This window comes from Prionailurus viverrinus, chromosome B3 (genome assembly GCF_022837055.1).
Source record: "Prionailurus viverrinus isolate Anna chromosome B3, UM_Priviv_1.0, whole genome shotgun sequence".
Lineage (NCBI taxonomy): Eukaryota > Metazoa > Chordata > Mammalia > Carnivora > Felidae > Prionailurus > Prionailurus viverrinus.
Genome location: NC_062566.1, coordinates 48,411,516 through 48,430,419, shown reverse-complemented (window position 1 = coordinate 48,430,419; position 18,904 = coordinate 48,411,516). Strand labels below are relative to the sequence as shown.

Below are 18,904 nucleotides of genomic sequence, written 5' to 3'. Positions count from 1 at the left end.
AGAGAAGAGAAAGTAGCAGCATAGTGCCCAATTGTGCAAATTCAAGATACGTAAAATATCATCAGTGTTTTAGACGCCATTATTATTTTTGGTGAACTTAATATTTATACAAGTTTTCATGTGTTCATTGCAACTTTGGTTCTTCCTCCCCACTTCTCCACTGAAATTTTGTTTCTCAGCTGCAAATTCTCCTCCTCTGCAGTGTTTCTGAGCACATAACCCTCAAAGATGGGGAGTGGTGATTATAGTATGTGCACTGGGCTGCAGTGACCATCTTACCACTTGCTTCTCCTTCTTAAAGTTGATACTTGGCTCCTAGAAGGATGAGTGTGCCTTAACTAGGTTGTTCAATTAATGCCTGTGAAAACACATTCCCAAGAAGACATTGGGCCAAAGGCACTGTGCTCTGGCTGAGTAGTGGGCTAAGTATTAGCCAAACCTTCACATTTGTGATGGTTCCATAGTCCTATTTAAATTTTAAAAGAAAGGCCCTGAAATGGTGGCATTGTCAGGAAATGAAAACATAATTATTATATGAATAAATTGTCTACTAGATTATTTCTTTCAAGGAAAAACATCTTATTTTCAAATCAAAACACTCTCTATTAAGTCAAATATTCTCTTGATTTAATTCCAGATATTATTCATCAAGTGATCCCAAGTTTTGTACAAGTATTTCTCTTCCTAGCAACAAAAATAAAAACAAAAATACAGATGCTTCTCTTTGTATTCCAGGGAATTAATTTGACTGACAAACAGCTAAAATTTTTTCCTGTATAGAGAAGTCATGCTTTGAGAGGGCTGAAAAGATTATTAATAGGTTTTAGGACTTTAGCTTCTCTCACCTTCCCCTACCTTATTCTGTAAGTACAGCAGAAAGTAAGTAATTTGTATATTCTTTATTCACAAATTTGTATCTAAGAACTTTAAGCCTAGAGGTAAAGCAGAGCGCTATTCTTTCTGTTCTGACCCCTAGAGCTTTTATATACTGCTTTAACCACATTAGCATGGCCACTTACTTTGAGAAATTAGTAATCGATTTTTAAAAAAGAAACAAGAAACCCCAAACTTAAACCCAACTAAATGTGCATTACTTAATAAAGAGCTAAGTTTAAAAATAAATGTGTTCTTTAGGGGGCGCCAACATCTCAGTTATTTCGAGTCAGAGGCTCCGACTTGGCAAGGGACAAAGCTGTCAAGACAGAAGTGATACACAGTGAGAGTGAAGAGTGACCGGCTGCCGGTGAGCAATTTAAAACAAACTTTTTTCAAAAGTAGGTTGGCTTTAGGGGCGCCTGGGTGGCGCAGTCGGTTAAGCGTCCGACTTCAGCCAGGTCACGATCTCGCGGTCTGTGAGTTCGAGCCCCGCGTCGGGCTCTGGGCTGATGGCTCAGAGCCTGGAGCCTGTTTCCGATTCTGTGTCTCCCTCTCTCTCTGCCCCTCGCCCATTCATGCTCTGTCTCTCTCTGTCCCAAAAATAAATAAACGTTGAAAAAAAAATTAAAAAAAAAAAAGTAGGTTGGCTTTATATAACCAGAGTAAATTGGGAAAGTGAAGAAATAAAGTTTAGTGAAGAACTAGGGACCCCAGCCCAGAGCACACAGGGTGGTCATGAAAATAGCAGAGACCATGCTCTAGCCTTGTGGGCCAGCCTATAACATCAGTTGAAGGAGATGTTATATTGACTGGGGGAGTAAAGATTTCCTACCACTGAAGAGAGACCAGGTGAGTCCCCAAGCTCAGAAGAGTAGTGTAAATTGCATGGTAACTGGGGTCATTATTTCTTTTTAAATTTTTTTTAACGTTTATTTATTTTTGAGAGACAGAGAGACAGAGCATGAGCAGGGGAGGGGCAGAGAGAGAGGGAGACACAGAATCTGAAGCAGGATCCAGGCTCCGAGCTGTCAGCATAGAGTCCGATCCAGGGCTTGAACTCACGTACTGCAAGATCATGACCTGAGCCAAAGTCGGTCGCTTAACTGACTGAGCCACCAAGGCGCCCCTGGAGTCATTATTTATTTCCTTCCTTCCTTCCTTCCTTCCTTCCTTCCTTCCTTCCTTATTTGAGTATAGTTGACACACAGTGTTACATTAGTTTTTAGGTGTACAACACAGTGATTCAACACATTTATACATTATGCTGTGCTTACCACAGTGTAGCTACCATCTGTCACCATACAATGCTATTACAATACCAGTACTGTACTCCCTATACTGTACCTTTCATCCTTGTGATTTATTCGTTCCATAATTGGAAGCCTGTTTCTCCTATTCCCCTTCATTGTTCTTCTTTAAACATGACTGAAGTCAAAAGACAGCACCAAAGATGGCAAACCTATTGTCTATTCAAAATGAAAAGTAGCCAGGAAATAAGTTATTAGGTAGTGAAGAGGAAGCCACTTTTCAGTTCTGAATTTAAAGGACTCACATAGGGGATCCTGGATGGATCAGTCGGTGGAACATGCGACTCTTGATCTCAGGGTTGTGAGTTCAAGACCCATGTTGGGTGTAGAGATTACTTAAAAATACAACCTTCAAAAAAAAAAAAAAGGACTCACACATCTGTGGCCAGGCTCAAGAGTGATGAGTACTAGAAATAAATATGGAGGAGAAAATTAATGGAATAATTGGTACCAAACATTTAAAAACACTTGCCCATATAGACCTGTTTTGTGCCTGAGACTTAGTCTCTGTTGATCCCATTACCTTCCCCTTGTCCTTTGCCCCTCTAATATCCTCACATACCCAGCTAAATACTGGAGTCACTGCAAGAGGAAAACAATCTTTATAATAGAGAGATCTGACTGTAACTACCCTATCCAAGTGATCACATTTAGCATCCCTAATAGTGGGACAACTTTTCCTTGTCTCCTGATGTGATGCAATATGAAGTGCCTAGCCCTACCAAGGAGGTATTATTACAAAAATGTTTAACCTGAATGAAACTGAGACATAATTTTCAGTTTAGGGTGTCTGGGTGGCTCACTTGGTTGAGGGTCCAACTTTTGATTTCGGCTCATATCATGATCCCAGGGTTGTGAGATTGAGCACTGTGTAAGGCTCCACGCTGGGTGTGGAGCTTTCTTGGGTCTCTCTCTCTCTCTCTCTCTCTCTCTCTCTCTCTTCTCTTTCTACCTCCCTCTCCTGCTCGCACTCTATCTCTCTAAAAAAATTCATAATTTTCAGTTTATGAGAAACACATGGAGTAGAGGACTATGTTAAGCGACATCATAATGTAAAGAGAGAAATTCAGAAATGTGAAACACATTCTATAAGACAGTTGGCCTGGTCTCTTCAAGAGGTCAATGTCATGGGGGCAAGGAATGGGAAGACTGTTCTTTCAACTTCCCTATTCATTTAAACATTTTCTTAATAGAAAGTTGGAAAAAACATTTTGTTGTCAATCATTAAAATCACTCTCTTCCATGCATCCTCAACTCCCTTGACCCTCTCCTTACTTTGTCATAGTTGCCTGGTAAAATCTTTTACCCCTGGTAAAACCTTACCCCTGGCTAAATCCAACTCTTAGCTTACTCTGTGCTTGTTCCTGGGAGCTGAATGTGGCTGGGAAAAAAAAAACCACACATGCACACGTACACACACACACACACACACACACACACACACACACACACACACACACTGACAAATTCCAGTTAAATTCAAGTGGGCCCTTAGCGCAGCTGGCAATTCTACTACATTTCCCCAGTCGATTCACACTTACTGTTCTAGATGACTATTAAATCCTGCCTCCTCTCTCCTCAAACATTCTACTTCCCAGTCTTAGGTATGTATGTATGTATGTATGTATGTATGTATGTATGTATGTATGTATTCACTGAGGAAAAAGAAGAATCTCTGCAAGCTCCAACTACTAGGATCTGTGCTCATATATTCAAACTTCTCAAACTTACTGTAGATGAACATTCATGTCCCTATTCAACGCCAACTCCACCTGTCACCTGTACCCCCTTTCACATTTCACCTAGCACACCCCTTTCTCTTCCATCAACAATTTTGCTTTATAATCCATCATTGCCATCATAACACACATGTTGTGATTTCTCCTCTCTTAACAAAAACTCCTTGAACTATATATCTCTTTATATTTCTTTGTTCCGTTTCTCTGCTGCCTTTATGACAAACTCCTTGGAAGAGTTGTCTTCCTCCTGTAGCCTCTAATTCTCTCTCCTCATTCTATACTACAGTGAGACTTTTGCCCTCACCACTCCATTGAAATTGCCAAGGTCACCCATGTTGCTAAATGTTCCTCAAATCTTCTTCCATTAACTTAGTGCTATCTGGCATGTTTGACAATTCCATCCTCCCTGATATACCCTCATCACGTGGCTTTCAGACCACTATACTCTCCTGGTTTTCCCTTCTCTGGCTGTCCTTCTCAGCCTCCTTTTCTAGTTTCTAACTGTGGTGGAGGGTCAAAAGACTCAGACCTTCCTTCACAACACCCTACTCAGCTGTACACTACACATATCAAGTCAAAATATCCCAAATGGAATCCCAATTTCTCCCCATCCCAAACTTACTCCACCTACCTGAGGTAATGATACCCTCATTCTTCTAGGTATTTAAGGCAAAACACTATGCTACCACCTTAATTCTCACACCCAACATCAATCTCTTAGCACCTTATTGACTTTGCCTTCAAAATATACCTAGAATTTTACTTCTTACCACCTCTACTGCTCTCACACGGACCAGACACCATCATCTTGTCTAACTGCCCTCTGTATATTCATCCTTGTTCCTTTAACACCTAGTCTCAAAGAATGTGGGTAGAATGTGGGTAAAGAAGTCAGGAGTCTGCTGAAACATGAATGAGTTAGATGTGTCACTTTTCTGCTCAAACTCTTCAAAGGCTTTCCATCTCATTGCAGGGTAAAATTCAGAGTTGTTACAATGGCCAGCAAGGCCCCATATTATTGACTGTCCTGATACCTTTCTAGTGTCATCTCCACTATTCTTCCACTAGCCACACTGGTGTCCTTGTTGTTACTTGAACATTTCAGACAGGCTTCCACCGCAGTGGTTTGCATTTGCTGTTCCTTCTGTCTGGAATGGTTTTCCTCTACATCTCTGCATGACTCCTTCCCTCACTTCCTTTAAGTCTTTATTCAAATGCTGTCTTCTGAATTAGGCGTAATTCAGGCCTAATTAGGCCTATCTGAATTAGGTCTTCTGAATTAGACCACCTATTTATAATTGCACTTCCATCCCTGCAACTGGCTGTCCCCTAATTTATTTTCCTATATAGCACATATCTACCTGAAGATAGTGTGAGCAACTATCTTGGTTTGCTTGGGACTGTCCCAGTTTTAACATTCAAAGTCCCCCATCCCAGAAAACCCCCTAGTTCCAGGCATACCAAGACAGTTGGTCACCCTACTGATACACTCATTTATTGTTGGTATATTAACAATACAACAATATATTTCTCTATGATGGTAGGAATTTTTGGCTGATTTGCTCATGATACCCAGTGTACATAGTTAAGTTCTCAATAAATATTTAATGATTGAATGGGGGGCAATAATAAGTTAGGATCATCCAGTGCTTAGTATATAGTAAATTCTCAATAAATGCATGTTAAAAGAATAAATTAATGAATTTCCTATAAATTTACATATGATTAAAACAGATACACAAATACAACCCTAATTAGTATGTTAATTACTATATGACCATAATTAGCATGTTAATTGCTAACCCCCTTTATTAATGCCACCCACATTCTTTTTTTTTTTTGTATTCATTACAAAAACTGATACATACACACAACATAGAGTATCATGGGCAACATCTGTAGACCCTCATTAATTTAGAGCTTACCTGCCTGGGGAATTGTGAGTGCTTTTTCTACGGATGCCCAGATGAACCTTCCCTCAGAGTTCAGAGTTGCTCAGGCAACATCCTGGAAGCACTCAGGCCTGACTCCCCCACCCCCCACCCCCGCCGTGAAATTCTGCAGCCCCCACCACTTCAAGACTATGCTTGTAGGAAAAGTTGGGCCATAATCTCTAGTCAGCTGTAATGACTAGAGATCTCAAACTTTTCAAAAGAAAAAAACCTGGCAAACTATTCAAATAAAAATAAAAATCTTTCTGAGGTCCAATTGGGGTATTTTCAAGAGGCACGGGTAGTTCTGGAAGGGACCTGAAGAGCAGGCGAGGGAAGGAGATGGGGACAAACATGTCCTATTCCTGCAGGGAGCTCAGCCCTTAACAACAAAATTGAGCGCTCGAGGCAATTAAGGAGAACACAAAGACTCCAACCAGTGAAAAGCAGGTTAGGACAGGACAAGAAGAGAAGTGGGAGAGCTGGGGGAGGGGCAGGATGGGTTGTGTGTGCATCTTGAGCATGAATCAGCACCTGAGTTGGTCAGGGTTGCTAAAGTCACTTTCCTCATGAAGACAGCAGAGTGGTCAGATGCCACCCTGCATTGTAACAAGGATCCTACTTCAGGAATGGCTTTGGGCTTCCAGGACTGTATCTGGTGAGCCAAGTATGTAGTATCTAAGAGCCATTTCTGTTTTGGTCCTCTGGGCCCTTGCCACATTCTTCACTCAGGTTCTTATCTGACACTAGCTCAGCACCTGAGCTAGACTGAAGAGTAAGATGTTAAGACGAAAGCACTCCAGCCCTGCTTATTGGCTCCCTTACCCCCAAGGAGAGACCCCTTTGTGCTGGAGGCAGCTTACCTCCTCTCCCGTCTCAGGCTCCGCAGCACGCTGGAATGACTTGGGGAGCTCTGAACACTACTGGTGCCTGGGTCCCACCCCCAGAGATTCTGAAAGCTGGGGTGTGGCCTGGGCCTTGGGGTTTTTATAAGCTCCCTGTGCAGCCAGGGTGAGAACCACTGCTCTAGATTCTGAGCTGTAGACGGATATCTTTTTGGATAAGTATCCTGCAGGTCCCTTTACCTGTCTGCCAAGTAGCACTGGAAGGCAACTGGCTATGCTGAGGGATGCAAGAGCAGGGCCAAATGGGCCAACGTCCCAAGCCCCCATCAGTCTCAGGACATGTTGAGACTGTATTCAGTTGCCAAAGTGATTAAAGTATTGGATTTTTAAAATGAGAACGTATCGGGGTGTCTGGGTGACTCAGTCGGTTAAGTGTCCAACTTTGGCTCAGGTTATATCTCACGGTTCATGGGTTCGAGCCTCATGTTGGACTCTGTGCTGACAGCTCGGAGCCTGGAGCCTGCCTTAGATTCTGTGCCTCCCTCTCTCTATCTGCCCCTCCCCTGCTCATGTTCTGTCTCTCTCTCCCTCTCTCAAAAATAAATAAACATTAAAAAAATTTTTTTTAAGTGAGAATGTATCAAATTCACCTAAATTTGGCTGACCAGAGCTCAGTATCCCAAGAGAAGTAAAATCTAAGGATAATTATCGGTCCCCCACTCCCTTCTTTCAGTTATTTGTTTCAAAGAATTGGGCTCAAAGATTACCGTGGTATTTATGAAATGATGTATATCAGCTTGGCTTGAAAAAAATCCATGTGGTTTCCAGAAATGCTTCACTTACCTCTGGGCAATAGTCTGTATATCTGGACAAATAATTCTAATTCATCGGTAAAACCCTAGTTGGTCTTAGTTCTGGGTAAAGCCCTGTCAGAGAATCTAAAAACTCATTAATGAGATAGTGTTGACATATAACATTGTTAAATATCTAGTAATAATAGATGAAAGTCTAGTGATATATGCTTTCTTTGAAATTCTCCATGTTCTATGATCAGTAAAAACGAAAACTAGTATTTCACAAAGCTAGTTCTCTATAGTCGATGCCTATTTGGTTAACCCTGGATGAATTCAATGCTAAACTTATCCAGAGAATATAACAAGCCATTTTTTTTAAATAGGCAATATTCCTGATTTTTTTTAAGATCACTCAGCTGAGATACTGGCACACAGTCGTAAATACAATCAGAGCATTTGAATAGCATTTTTTTCTACTCTTTATCCTGCTAGAGGTGCTCAGTAGCCTACTATTAGAAGCACATTAGCAAATTGGTACTGATTTCTTTCTCTCAGGTGTTTTGTTTTGTTTTAAATGCTTACTTATAGAGAGAAGAGCAAAATCTTAGGAAAGCAGAGAAGATAATGCCTCTCCCTAAAGTATGTTTTATCAAACCCAAATCATCTGGAGAGAAATTTTGAATAGTTTCCCACCTTTCCAGAGTGCTTTATCTGTGTACCTCTGGCGTTAGGCAAAACCCAATTATTTCATTTGTATATAGTGATAGATTTTCACCTGGGAATTGCCCACCTCCATTTCAGTAGCAAAAACATACCCTTAGAAACAAAAGGATCAAGATATCAAAATAAGTTTGCTTGTGACTTAATAGGAAAAAAATGCAGCTTTAGTTTTAAAAATATGTCTCCGATTCTTAACAGACTTACTTGCTAATAATGAGTGTTTCCTCTCCACATATCCAGACTCTCATGAATTCTCCATACATCTTGTTGTAATAGTTACAGGCACTGCCAATCCCCATCCACAGGAACCTGCAGTGGGAAATGAGGGGCCCAATTCCCATGCAATAGCCAGGACCTAGGAAAGGGAAAAGATCACATTCAGAATTTTAGCAACACCAGAAAGAGCAACTGCTTTATGTTACTGCTATTCTTGTTCTTTAATATCTAAGTGCTCTTTTACATCTTCTGATGTGTATCTGTGAATCACTAAAAACCCAAATAAGCTTAACATGTGAAAACAATAGTTCAGTGTCTGTACCATGCTAGTTCCATTTGATCTTAATTCGGTCTGAATGAACCAGGGTATGTGTCTACTATTTTCTCGCCATGTTAAGCAGTATCAGTGAGTTTCAAATACAAGTCAGTCAGTCCATCTATTTACAAGCATGGAAGTCAGGACATGTGACAAGCTGACAGGTCTATTTGGCTGCCGAGTTTTGTCTGAAAACTTTTGGTTTGGATCCCCAGCTGACAGAATGGGAGGCTTAACATGAGTGTGTAGTTTTGGTGTAATTTTTTTTTAATGCTTATTTATTTTTGAGAGAGAGATCGAGCATGGGAGGGGCAGAGAAAGAGCGAGACAGGGAATCTGAGGCAGGCTCTGCTCTGACAATGTGGGGCTTGGACTCATGAACTGTGAGATCATGACCTGAGCCAAAGTCGGACACTTAACCAGCTGAGCCAGCTGAGCCACCCAGGCACCCCTGGTGTAATCTTTTTAACTGACAGACATGGTCTGCAAAGATAATATTCAAACAGAGAATATCCATTTCTTTTTTGTTTACCTTCAAAAAGGACTCAGCTTAAGAAAAGAATCCTAAGCTAAATCTCATAGATAATGAATCTGATCAATGTCTAGATTAGAATTTGAGTCCAGTGACGTGGGTTTACTCAAGAGCAGTGACTTCTCATGTCCTTGCTTATGTGGACAATGGCAGAACTGTAAAGAACATAAATCCAGTAAAAACTGGGGAATTCACTGCTGCCTAGACCAGAGAACAAACTTGCTAGCTTGATTTTACTGGTGGTGGTAAAATGTTAGAAACTTTTCGCAATGGTTTTTGTGAAGTAGTAGCTTTTCTAAATCTTTCTCCTTTACTTTCATTCTGTCAGTAAAGTATGAAGCTGCCATGCACAACTGTATGAGGCATGTTCTGACTCCAGGGGCAAGAGTTATGTAAATAATCTAGATAATCTAAGCTTTTGCTTGAGTCATCTAAATTGCATGTTTAGTCCCAAATTCGGCAAATAAGATTTAGTCCATAACTTTGCAATACCTGGGTTAATGGGAATAAGACTGTCAGCTTTTTATTTTTTTCTTTAAAGTGAAGGTCTTGGGCATTATATGTAGAACCAAAACATTTTCAAAGGGTTCTTCTTAATCTTATGATTGTTCCAATAACACTGAATTATAAGTAGATGATTGGCTTTATATTAAAATAATTTCATTAAATTCTTCAAAAGATTAAAATGAGCAAATGTGAATATGTATTTCCTTAGAATGTCATCAGATATACAGATCTCTAATCAATTAAGCTGTGCATAATAACAAACTATTTTGCTGGCTATTTACAGCTTGAAACATTGTAGATGTTTAATAAACGTTTCCTGGGTGAATTGTTTAAAATTCTTTTAAATGTTTATTTTTGAGAGAAAGAGAGAGAGAGAGCACAAGCAGGGGAGGGGCAGAGAGAGAGGGAGACACAGAATCTGAAGCAGGCTCCAGCCTCTGAGCTGTCAGCACAGAGCCTGATGTGGGGCTCAAACCCACCAACCATGAGATCATGACCTGAGCCAAAGTCGGACGCTTAACCGACTGAGCCATCCAGGAGCCCCTCCTGGGTGAATTTTTAAAGTTATTTACAGATGTGTGTATAATATGAAGGATGAAGTTTTAAATGTGATCCTCATTTAGAGTATTTTAGGTTGTATTTACATTTTGATAAAAATGGAAACATATCACTTAATCATGTACATTTAGTCCATAGGAGGTCAAACATCTGGCTATTTGGGAATAGCCTTATTTGACAAACATTTACTTACATAATATGCTAGGCCCATGAAAACCAAAGGCATGCAAATGAAAGGCTGAACTCTTTACTTTTTATCTAAAAGTTTGGCGCCATATAGAACGTCTTGCTATTGGGGAACCACCATTCAAGTTTAAAATATGACAGTGCAGATCTCTATCCACTAAAAAAGGGAGATTCGATGAACTTTGCTTAGGTTGAAAACCTGGGTGTTCTAACCAGAAAAGAATCCGAGTTTGGGGTCCCTGCTGACTAATCACATGTCAGCTTAATTCATCCAACAAACACTTACAGAGACCCTGCTAGGTATAGACACTAGCTACAGGTCATGGACAGGAGATGCTGTGATAGGGAGAGGAGAGTATGGGGGGGGGGGGGAAGTACTATACCAAATAATTACAACACAATGTGAGCCTTTCATTTATACGTATATCTTATACCCTCCAGCTGAGAAAAGGATGCTTTAGGAGGGGAGAAACTTTGGTAGGATATTAGGTAAATATTCTGGTTTCATCCACATTAAGCGGCTCTCTGCTTCTTAGATTTGAGAATGCGTATCTAGGCATGCAGCAATTGTGGGAGCCTCTTTCATGCCCAAAGAGGAGCAATAAATACTGCACTGCATTTTTGTGCAGAAACAGCCTCTGGGAAGCCAATAGCTGGGACCTCTCACCCACTTGTCCTGATCAAGAAGCTGTTGCATTCCATGCTGGGTATACGCCCTAGAGAAACTTGTGCACGTGAATGTTCATAGCAGCATTGTTCACGATATCCCCAAAATGGAGACACCCAAAGATCCACCAACAGTAGCATCAGTAACTAAACCATGAAATGTTTGTGTGACTGGACACCATATGCACTGTAGCTGCATGTTGCAATGTGGATGAATCTTACAAACATAATATTGAGCAAAAGAAGCAATATAGAAGTAATGTCGGACTCGACTGCTAAAACATTTAACACCAGGCAAAAATTAATCTGTATTGTTTGGGGATATGAAATTAGGTGGCAAAACATGAAAAGGCAAGAAAGTGATTGTCACAAAATAGAAGAATGTTTACCGCTGGGGATGAGAGAGGGGGTATGAGTGAAAAGGCACAAGAGAAGTTTCTGGGATGCTGCTAACATCCTGTTTCTTGTTCTGGACTGTGATGACATATCTATTTTACCTTTCTGTGAAGTTGTTTTTTAGTGGGAGTTAGGGGAATGTGTTGCCACGTCCTTTTTGCAGTGCCGCCTCCGGGGATGTGGTTCCTAAGTCAGAGAGAGGCTCTATGCGAGAGAAACCATGTGCAAATTTGGGGATGGCTATGTGCCCGCGGGGAAAGGAGAGCTGCCAGGGGCCAGGTAACTGTGGGTCCTGGGCAGAGATTGGTGAACTTGGGGCAGTTTCCCAGAACTGACACTTAACAAAACCCCCAGGTAGGAATGACTCTGTCCTCCCCAGACTCCCATAGCTCTCGCAGTACTAAGTCACCTGCCTGTGGGTGCATAGTCCCGCCTCTGAACACAGCGGGGCCTCTCAGGGAACGTGGATCAAGGAACTTAGCTCTGAGTCTCATTTTCATCACTTACTAGCTGTGTGCCATCTACCCTCTTTAATCTCAGTTTTTTCATCTGCAAAATGGGCATAAACACACCTACCTCACCACAATGCTGTGAGGAGCACAGGAGAAAATGAATATGACACTCCTTTGTAAATTGTAACTGACTTAAGGGCTTGTGTGTGGGGCGGGGGCAAGAAGGGAAGAGGAACAGAGGGGCAGAGGGAAAGGGGCAGAGGGAGAGAGAAAGAATCAAGCAGGCTCCACACTCAGTGGGGAGCCTGATGTGGGGCTCAATCCCACAACGCTGGCATCATGTCAGACACAATAGACTGAGCCACGTAGGCATTCCTGACTTGAGGGCTTTTAAATCATTATACCTTCTTCACTCCCTTTGGCTTTCCCTGACCCTGAGCTTCTCCCAAACCTGTAAAACTAAGAGCGCAGAGAACCAGTGATTCAAGGAAACTGGAAAAAGGAGTTCAGAAGTACTGGTTGGGAAGAACCACCCTGACAAAGCCAATTGTCTCCCTTTTCCTCCCCCAGCCAGGAACCAGGGACCTTAGTCTGTGCCACCAGAGCTCACATTTTCAAAGGGAGAGCATGGGACCACAAGGTCCCTTGCTAGCAAAATGATCATCAACCTGGGATTCAGGAATTCTTGGTTGCCTCCCTGCCACCCATCCCACCTCCCACTTTCTTTCAAGCTGAGATGCTGACAAATCATTTCCTTTCTCTGGGTTTTAACCCCACACCTGTAAAATGAGGAGTTTGAACTCTGTGGTTTCTTATACTTGTCATGATGGTTTGCTTGGACAAGGCAGTTCATTTCTCTGGGGCTCAGTTTCCCCTTCTGTCAAATGAAAGGGTTCGGAGTCATAACCATGGCTCTCAATCCCGATTGCTCGTGAAAAATCACCTGGGAAGATTTTTTTTTTAAATATCCACATGGGGATCCTGCCTCAGATGTGGCTGAGAACCATAGTACTATGCGATCTAACTATCAGTGTATGATGTCTGTCCCCAGGCCAGGAGCCTAGGTGGCAGCTCACTCCTGTCCACCACCAGGCCAGGAGTGGTGGACAGAGTGAGCTGCCACCTAGGCTCCTGGCCCAGAGCTTCAGGGATGCCAGTTCTTATGCTTGTCCCCCAAAGGCTGACCTCCTTCTTCAAAGGTCCAAGGGACTTCTTCCAACACTTGCAACATAAACATCTGGGAGAACTTGTTAAAAATACTTTCCACCTCACCCTCCATTCATGGATCCTGACCCAGGACCCCACTGTGGAAGAAGTCCAGTGAAGAAGGGGCAGTGTGGGGAAAGGAGTTCAGGTTAAAGACCATGGAAGAGTCTTCCCTCAGACCCCTCAGGCAGTAGAGAACATTAACTGAGTGCTCTATTTAATTAGACATTAAAGTAACCTAAAATATCAGTCTGAGTCAGATAGACAGTTCTCTGGAAAAATTTGAAGCATCCAGACATGAGGCACTTTGCACCAGCTTCATACTCCTACCCTAAATCATGCTATAATGAAGGCCACCACACTTGGAAGTGTGTAATGACTATGCTTTTCATATCCTTATCAGATATCTCATGGGACTGGGAATGGATGTCTGCCATGAAGAATTTTCACTGAAAACTGAATAATAGTCGGGTATTTCTGATATTTCTGAATTAATCTGATAGTGTGGAGTGGTGGGAGTTCCTACTGGAATTATCTGGATAATTATATTGTACTCTACTTTTGATTAATCCATAGACCTTGCTGAAGATTCTGTCAGGGAATGATATTCCAAGGGAATCGTAGTGGCCCCCATTTTTCTTCCACTGTCCAGGTCCCAGCAAGCCCTTATTGTGGCACCACCATCACACTCATCCCCAAGAATAAGAGAAAATGAAGAGTGAGATAAAGAGAGGGAATACATTCAAGAAAGGAAGAGGGCAGAGCACATGGATGAGGCAAAATGGGAGGCAGAAGAAGAGGAGTATAGAAAGCATTCCAGGGGCACCTGGCCGGCTCAGTCAGTGAAGCGTGCAATTCTTGATCTCAGGGTTGTGAGTTTGAGCCCCCCACTGGGTGTAGAGATTGCTTAAGAATAAAATTTTTTAAAAAAGAGGAGGCATTCCAGAGACATTTTTTACCTTCAGAGCAAAATTAGAATGAATTTGAATAATAAAAAAAATACCTGGCTTACTTTTGCTTCACTTCATCTCAAACTTAGAGGATACTTGTGCCAGGTCTACTTTACCAAAGCAAAGTGCAGAATGGAAGGGATCATCTGAGATATTTTTGAAATTCTTTCATTTGAAATGTGCAGCTAATTGGAATAAAATTTTTCACCTGGGTTTTTATTTGCTAACATTGCCATGGGCTTCAGCCATCTCCCTGGGTTTGCTCTTTGTCCTTTTGCAAAATTTTCTTTACCCTCATGGACCAAAAGACCAAGTACATAATCTCCTTAGTTACAGAACTAAATGACTGACTTACCTGGTATTGAAGATGTGTCCTCATAATTCCAAACCAAAAGAAGAAAGCCAGTGAGCAGCAGGATTGGCATGGTGGCCACAGGCATGACTTCGGGCATCATGCTGGTGATGTTGTAATGCATTGGGTTCAGCATTTCCAAAACCATCTTTTGTTTCTTGAGCTCAGGAAAAACAATTTAAAGCCCTATGTAAATCAGAGCAGAAAAAAAAAAAGAAAGAAAGAAAGAATATCTAGGACTCCTGTTGGTTCAAAGCGTGCTGTACGATAGAAATCAAGCATTTTGTTTTATAATGTGATTGGACACCTAGACAAGACAAAATTGTGGTTACAAGTCAAAACAAGCAAGCCAAAGGGAGATCTTTTGGCTTGAAGTGCAGCATTTCTGACCTTGGTAGAGTCTCAGGTTCGTTTAGACGCTTGGTCTGATAGAACCTTATCATCTTGCCCTTGAGTGGGTAGAGTGGCTGAATTCCCAATTGAGAGTCAAATTTCTAACCAAAATACAAGAAAATGAAGCTCATTCCAGAGGTGGAGTCATTCTGTGACTTCATCAGCAAATATTGTTTAGGCAATCTGTTTCTTTTGAAGCCAAATCAATTTTTTAAAAAAGTAATCCCCAACTCCCTTCCTTGATCAAAATTACTTCCCCCAAAGAGTAAGCTTCTCCAGCAAGAATGAATTTCTTGGAGATTGTTGAGGCGTCCTCAGAGCTTCTTATTAGGTTGTTCAGTGAATTCAGCGTGACTCACTCAGGATAATCTTTTTCTATTGACTTTAATAAGGCTAAAATCTCTTGCACTATGGCCTGGATAAAGCAGTGCCCATGGGGGGCAATGTCAGCATTAGTAGGAAAGAAGAATGGGAGAAGAAGAATAAAGAGAAGGAATGGGGAAGGAGGAAGGAAAGAAAGGACAGAAAGAATAAAATCCCATCCACAGTAGGCTGTGGCCTCTTATGTTTTGCCCACAGCAGCTAACCTCCTATGCAAGAGAGTTTTTAGTTTGATTTGCTGGTTCTGTCATGTTTCTCAACAATGTAATGTTGAGTCTGTCTTTTCAGTAAGGTTTTCTAATACCAGTACTCTCAGAGGAAAGTTTCAGGATGGTTTGTTGAAGAGACCTAGATTGAATAAACTTGTATAGCCAGCAAGAGCGACCATTCAATGCACTCCTGGTACCAGATGACTGCTCCAAGGATTACCCTTCCTTGGAAAGTGACCTTAGTTTGCAGGATTTATAATGGCTCTGAAACAGATTTTGGCAGGATCTTATCCAGTAATAATAGTTCTAGATTTGTAACCAGGGCTTCTAATTGGATTTCAGGTGCTCTCTGAACTTCCTGACATGCTGCATAACATGTTGTATCTGCTCACCTGAACTTTTAGGGGGAAAGAACTTTCATCAGATTCTTAAAGAGTATGTAATTACATTTCTCCTCTGATCTATATGATATCTTAAATATCCAGTTAAAAACTCATTTCTGGCAATTACATACATTTCATAATATAGTTGAATTCATTCAGTTGCTTGATTCATACTGTTGATTCATTCTATTATTCCACCATTTAAATAATTATCAACAGTTAAGTGCTTATCAACAGTTAAGCACTGAAAATGCTTGCACATATGTTGGGCAGTTTGTTTGTTTTAAAATATATATAAGCTGAGTCTGAAAAGTCAGCAATGTGTCATCATCTGGTTCCTTTGTTAATAAGTTGCTGCTCTGAAGAGGTTGAATTTTTAGGTATTTAATTTCCTAAGTGGAATTTTATATCATTTTGAGTAAGCTCCCTGTGACTTTATGACAGCCAGGACCTTCAAAGTTTCCATTTATAATGATGAAACCTGAAGCCAATGTTAAAAGCATAAGTGAAGAAAGTGATTGAGACAAAAAGAAGGAAGATATCCCAGAGGAAATGATCCTGGCAGAATATTTTACATTAAAGGAACTCTCAGGAAAAAAAAATTAGTAAAAAAACTCTCAAGAGCTACTTCATAACATTGAAATCACAAAAGGGTACAATGTTGGAAGCTGATGCAAATGTATAAAGGAGTATGACGATTCTTGAAGGCATAGAAAAGATGCTCCTACCACATCATAAGTTATACAAAGAGAAGGCAGCAAGAAATGTTCAAATACTCTCAAATTTTTTGTTTTGTTTTGTTTTTACAAAGAAAACACTTTTTAAAAATTTCAGTGTTTCTAATGTTTAAATTATGGTATATTATAATTTTTGTCTTACTATTTTTTGCATTTCCATATATGCTTAAAACCTATAGAAAGAGAGTTTTTAATGTTTCAACAAAAATTTTAAAAGCCATGGAATACTTGTATTTTTCCTCTTGATTTTTAGTGTTGCTTGACAGTTTCACTTTGCATGGTCATTTTTATGGTCTTGTAAAGCAAGACCGTGTAAAGCAAAGACTGACTGTATGTCTAAATGGTTAATACGGCTAAGAAGCCTCATTGCTCATCTTTCCCAAAAGTATGTCCTAAAGATGCCTCAAAGAATATGAGATTTTTTTTAGTGCTTACTACTTTTTGTAGTGTCTGCTATGTGTCAGACATTGTTCCAAGTCTTTACCAATAGTAAGCCTTTTATGTTCACAACAACCCTAAGCTAATTAAGACAATCCCCATTTTGCAGATGAGGAAACTGAGGTGTAATAAATAGGGCACCCAGGTTGTTTGTTACAGAGCTGGGATTAGAACCCATGTGGTCTCTCTCCAGAGCCCATGCTTCATTTTTTTTTTCAAGGTTTATTTGAATTCCAGTTAGTTAACATGCAATGTAACACTGGTTTCAGGTGTAGAATCTAGTGATTCATCACTTACATACAACACCCAATGCAGAGCCCATATTCTTAATCATGCCGTTTTGATGCCTTATTGTGGGATTTATTTGGTCTCTACAATCAGGAACTTTTCAATCCTAAACTATCTATGTTCATTTCTAAGCTATTCAGACTGACTTACTTTAAAGGAGTAAGCTTTTCAGACCTCCGAATACCACAGCTGGAAAGGTCCTTTCAAATTCTTTCCTCCTTGCATGTTGGTTTTCCTGCTCAGTAGAACATTCTAATGGGCCACACAGACAGGTTAGTTGAACAGAAGACTTTGAGTGGTGGTAGAGGAAGGTAGGAAGATCCTAGAACTTCATAGGGATTCCTGGTATGTCCTCTGTGCCAGGAATACCTTCACACCCCCAAACATACACACACACACACACACACACACACACACACACACACACACACACGGCCCTCAAGTGCCATGTTCCTTCAAATGCCATCTCAAATGCCTGGATCTCCAGGCATTTGTTTGCTGAGTGGTCTTTACACTTCATTCACTGGGGCATCCCACACTGGGCCCGGCACCAAGCAGGGGCTTTGGCATCCTGATGAACCAGGCCTGTGTTCCTTTTCTGTGTGGAGCCACAGGTATCCTAATACCTTCACTTACTGCCCCACAACCTCAGGATAAGGAAATACCAGTCCTACACCCAGAGTCCCCAGTCTGAGCCAGGGCAGTCTGCTGGGAACACAGCAGAGCCTGAGTGTCCTGGTGCCTTGGGTTCAGGACACACTCTGGGCCCTGCAGTGCCAGAAAGGGCTCCCAATGTCCTGGTACAGCCTTGACCCTCTGCATGGTGGGGAAACAGGCCCTAGCCTTGCAGGAGTGCCCCCCTGGCCTGGCCAGACCCTACCAAACCCTACCTTGCAGCATGGGGATGACCTGTTCAGAGTACCCAGCCTCCCTGGGCCTGAGGCCAGGTGCCAAGCCTGCCCTTCCTCTCTCCATCTTCAGTACACCTGGTCCATCCTTCCTTCATGTCCCACTTGCAGAGAAACGTGACCCAGCTACCTTGGGTCTCCCTGCTGCACCTTCTGATTTTGGGTCCCCACAGGGGGCTGCTTCCTGGGACTGCCTTTGCCTAGTCATGCTTTGGTGCCAGGCCATAAGCTGACATTGAATGAATTTATAAGATCAGTTGTACACAACTCACTGTTTTATCTAAAGAGAGGTCAAGGATAATAGATACAATCATTTACATTTATCCTTAGGAGTTGGATGTGTTTTTGTAAGTTTCCTCAAACCCCTTACCTAATAAAATGGGCTACTTGATCTTAAAAGTCCTCCTCCTCCTTCTGTGACCTCTCCTTCTAGGTGAGTTCTCCAAGGCCAGGGTACTATGTCTTCTCCTTCATGGCTGTATCCCACTCCTAGAAGTGTGTCCTGGAGTTTGTAGATGCTTCACTACAAACCTGTGGCCTGAATTTGCAGTTTCTACCTTTGTTCAGACTTTACTCCCCACAACCCTTCTCATACCTTGCCTTTCAGTTTGTCTTACA

At 41.4% G+C, this 18,904-nt stretch overlaps 1 protein-coding gene across 1 annotated transcript in view; it reads right to left on the bottom strand.

Annotated features, from left to right (window-relative positions):
- LOC125169100 (aromatase) overlaps window positions 1-17,599 on the bottom strand; it is a 42,930-nt gene extending 25,331 nt beyond the window's left edge. The window contains exons 1-3 of the mRNA XM_047864719.1: window positions 17,529-17,599; window positions 14,553-14,735; window positions 8,417-8,567 (exon numbers count right to left, since the gene is read on the bottom strand). Coding sequence (XP_047720675.1) covers window positions 8,417-8,567; window positions 14,553-14,697 — 296 coding nt within the window. The 5' untranslated portion in view covers window positions 14,698-14,735; window positions 17,529-17,599. The remainder of the gene's footprint in view (window positions 1-8,416; window positions 8,568-14,552; window positions 14,736-17,528) is intronic.
- Between the last annotated feature and the right edge of the window lie 1,305 nt (window positions 17,600-18,904).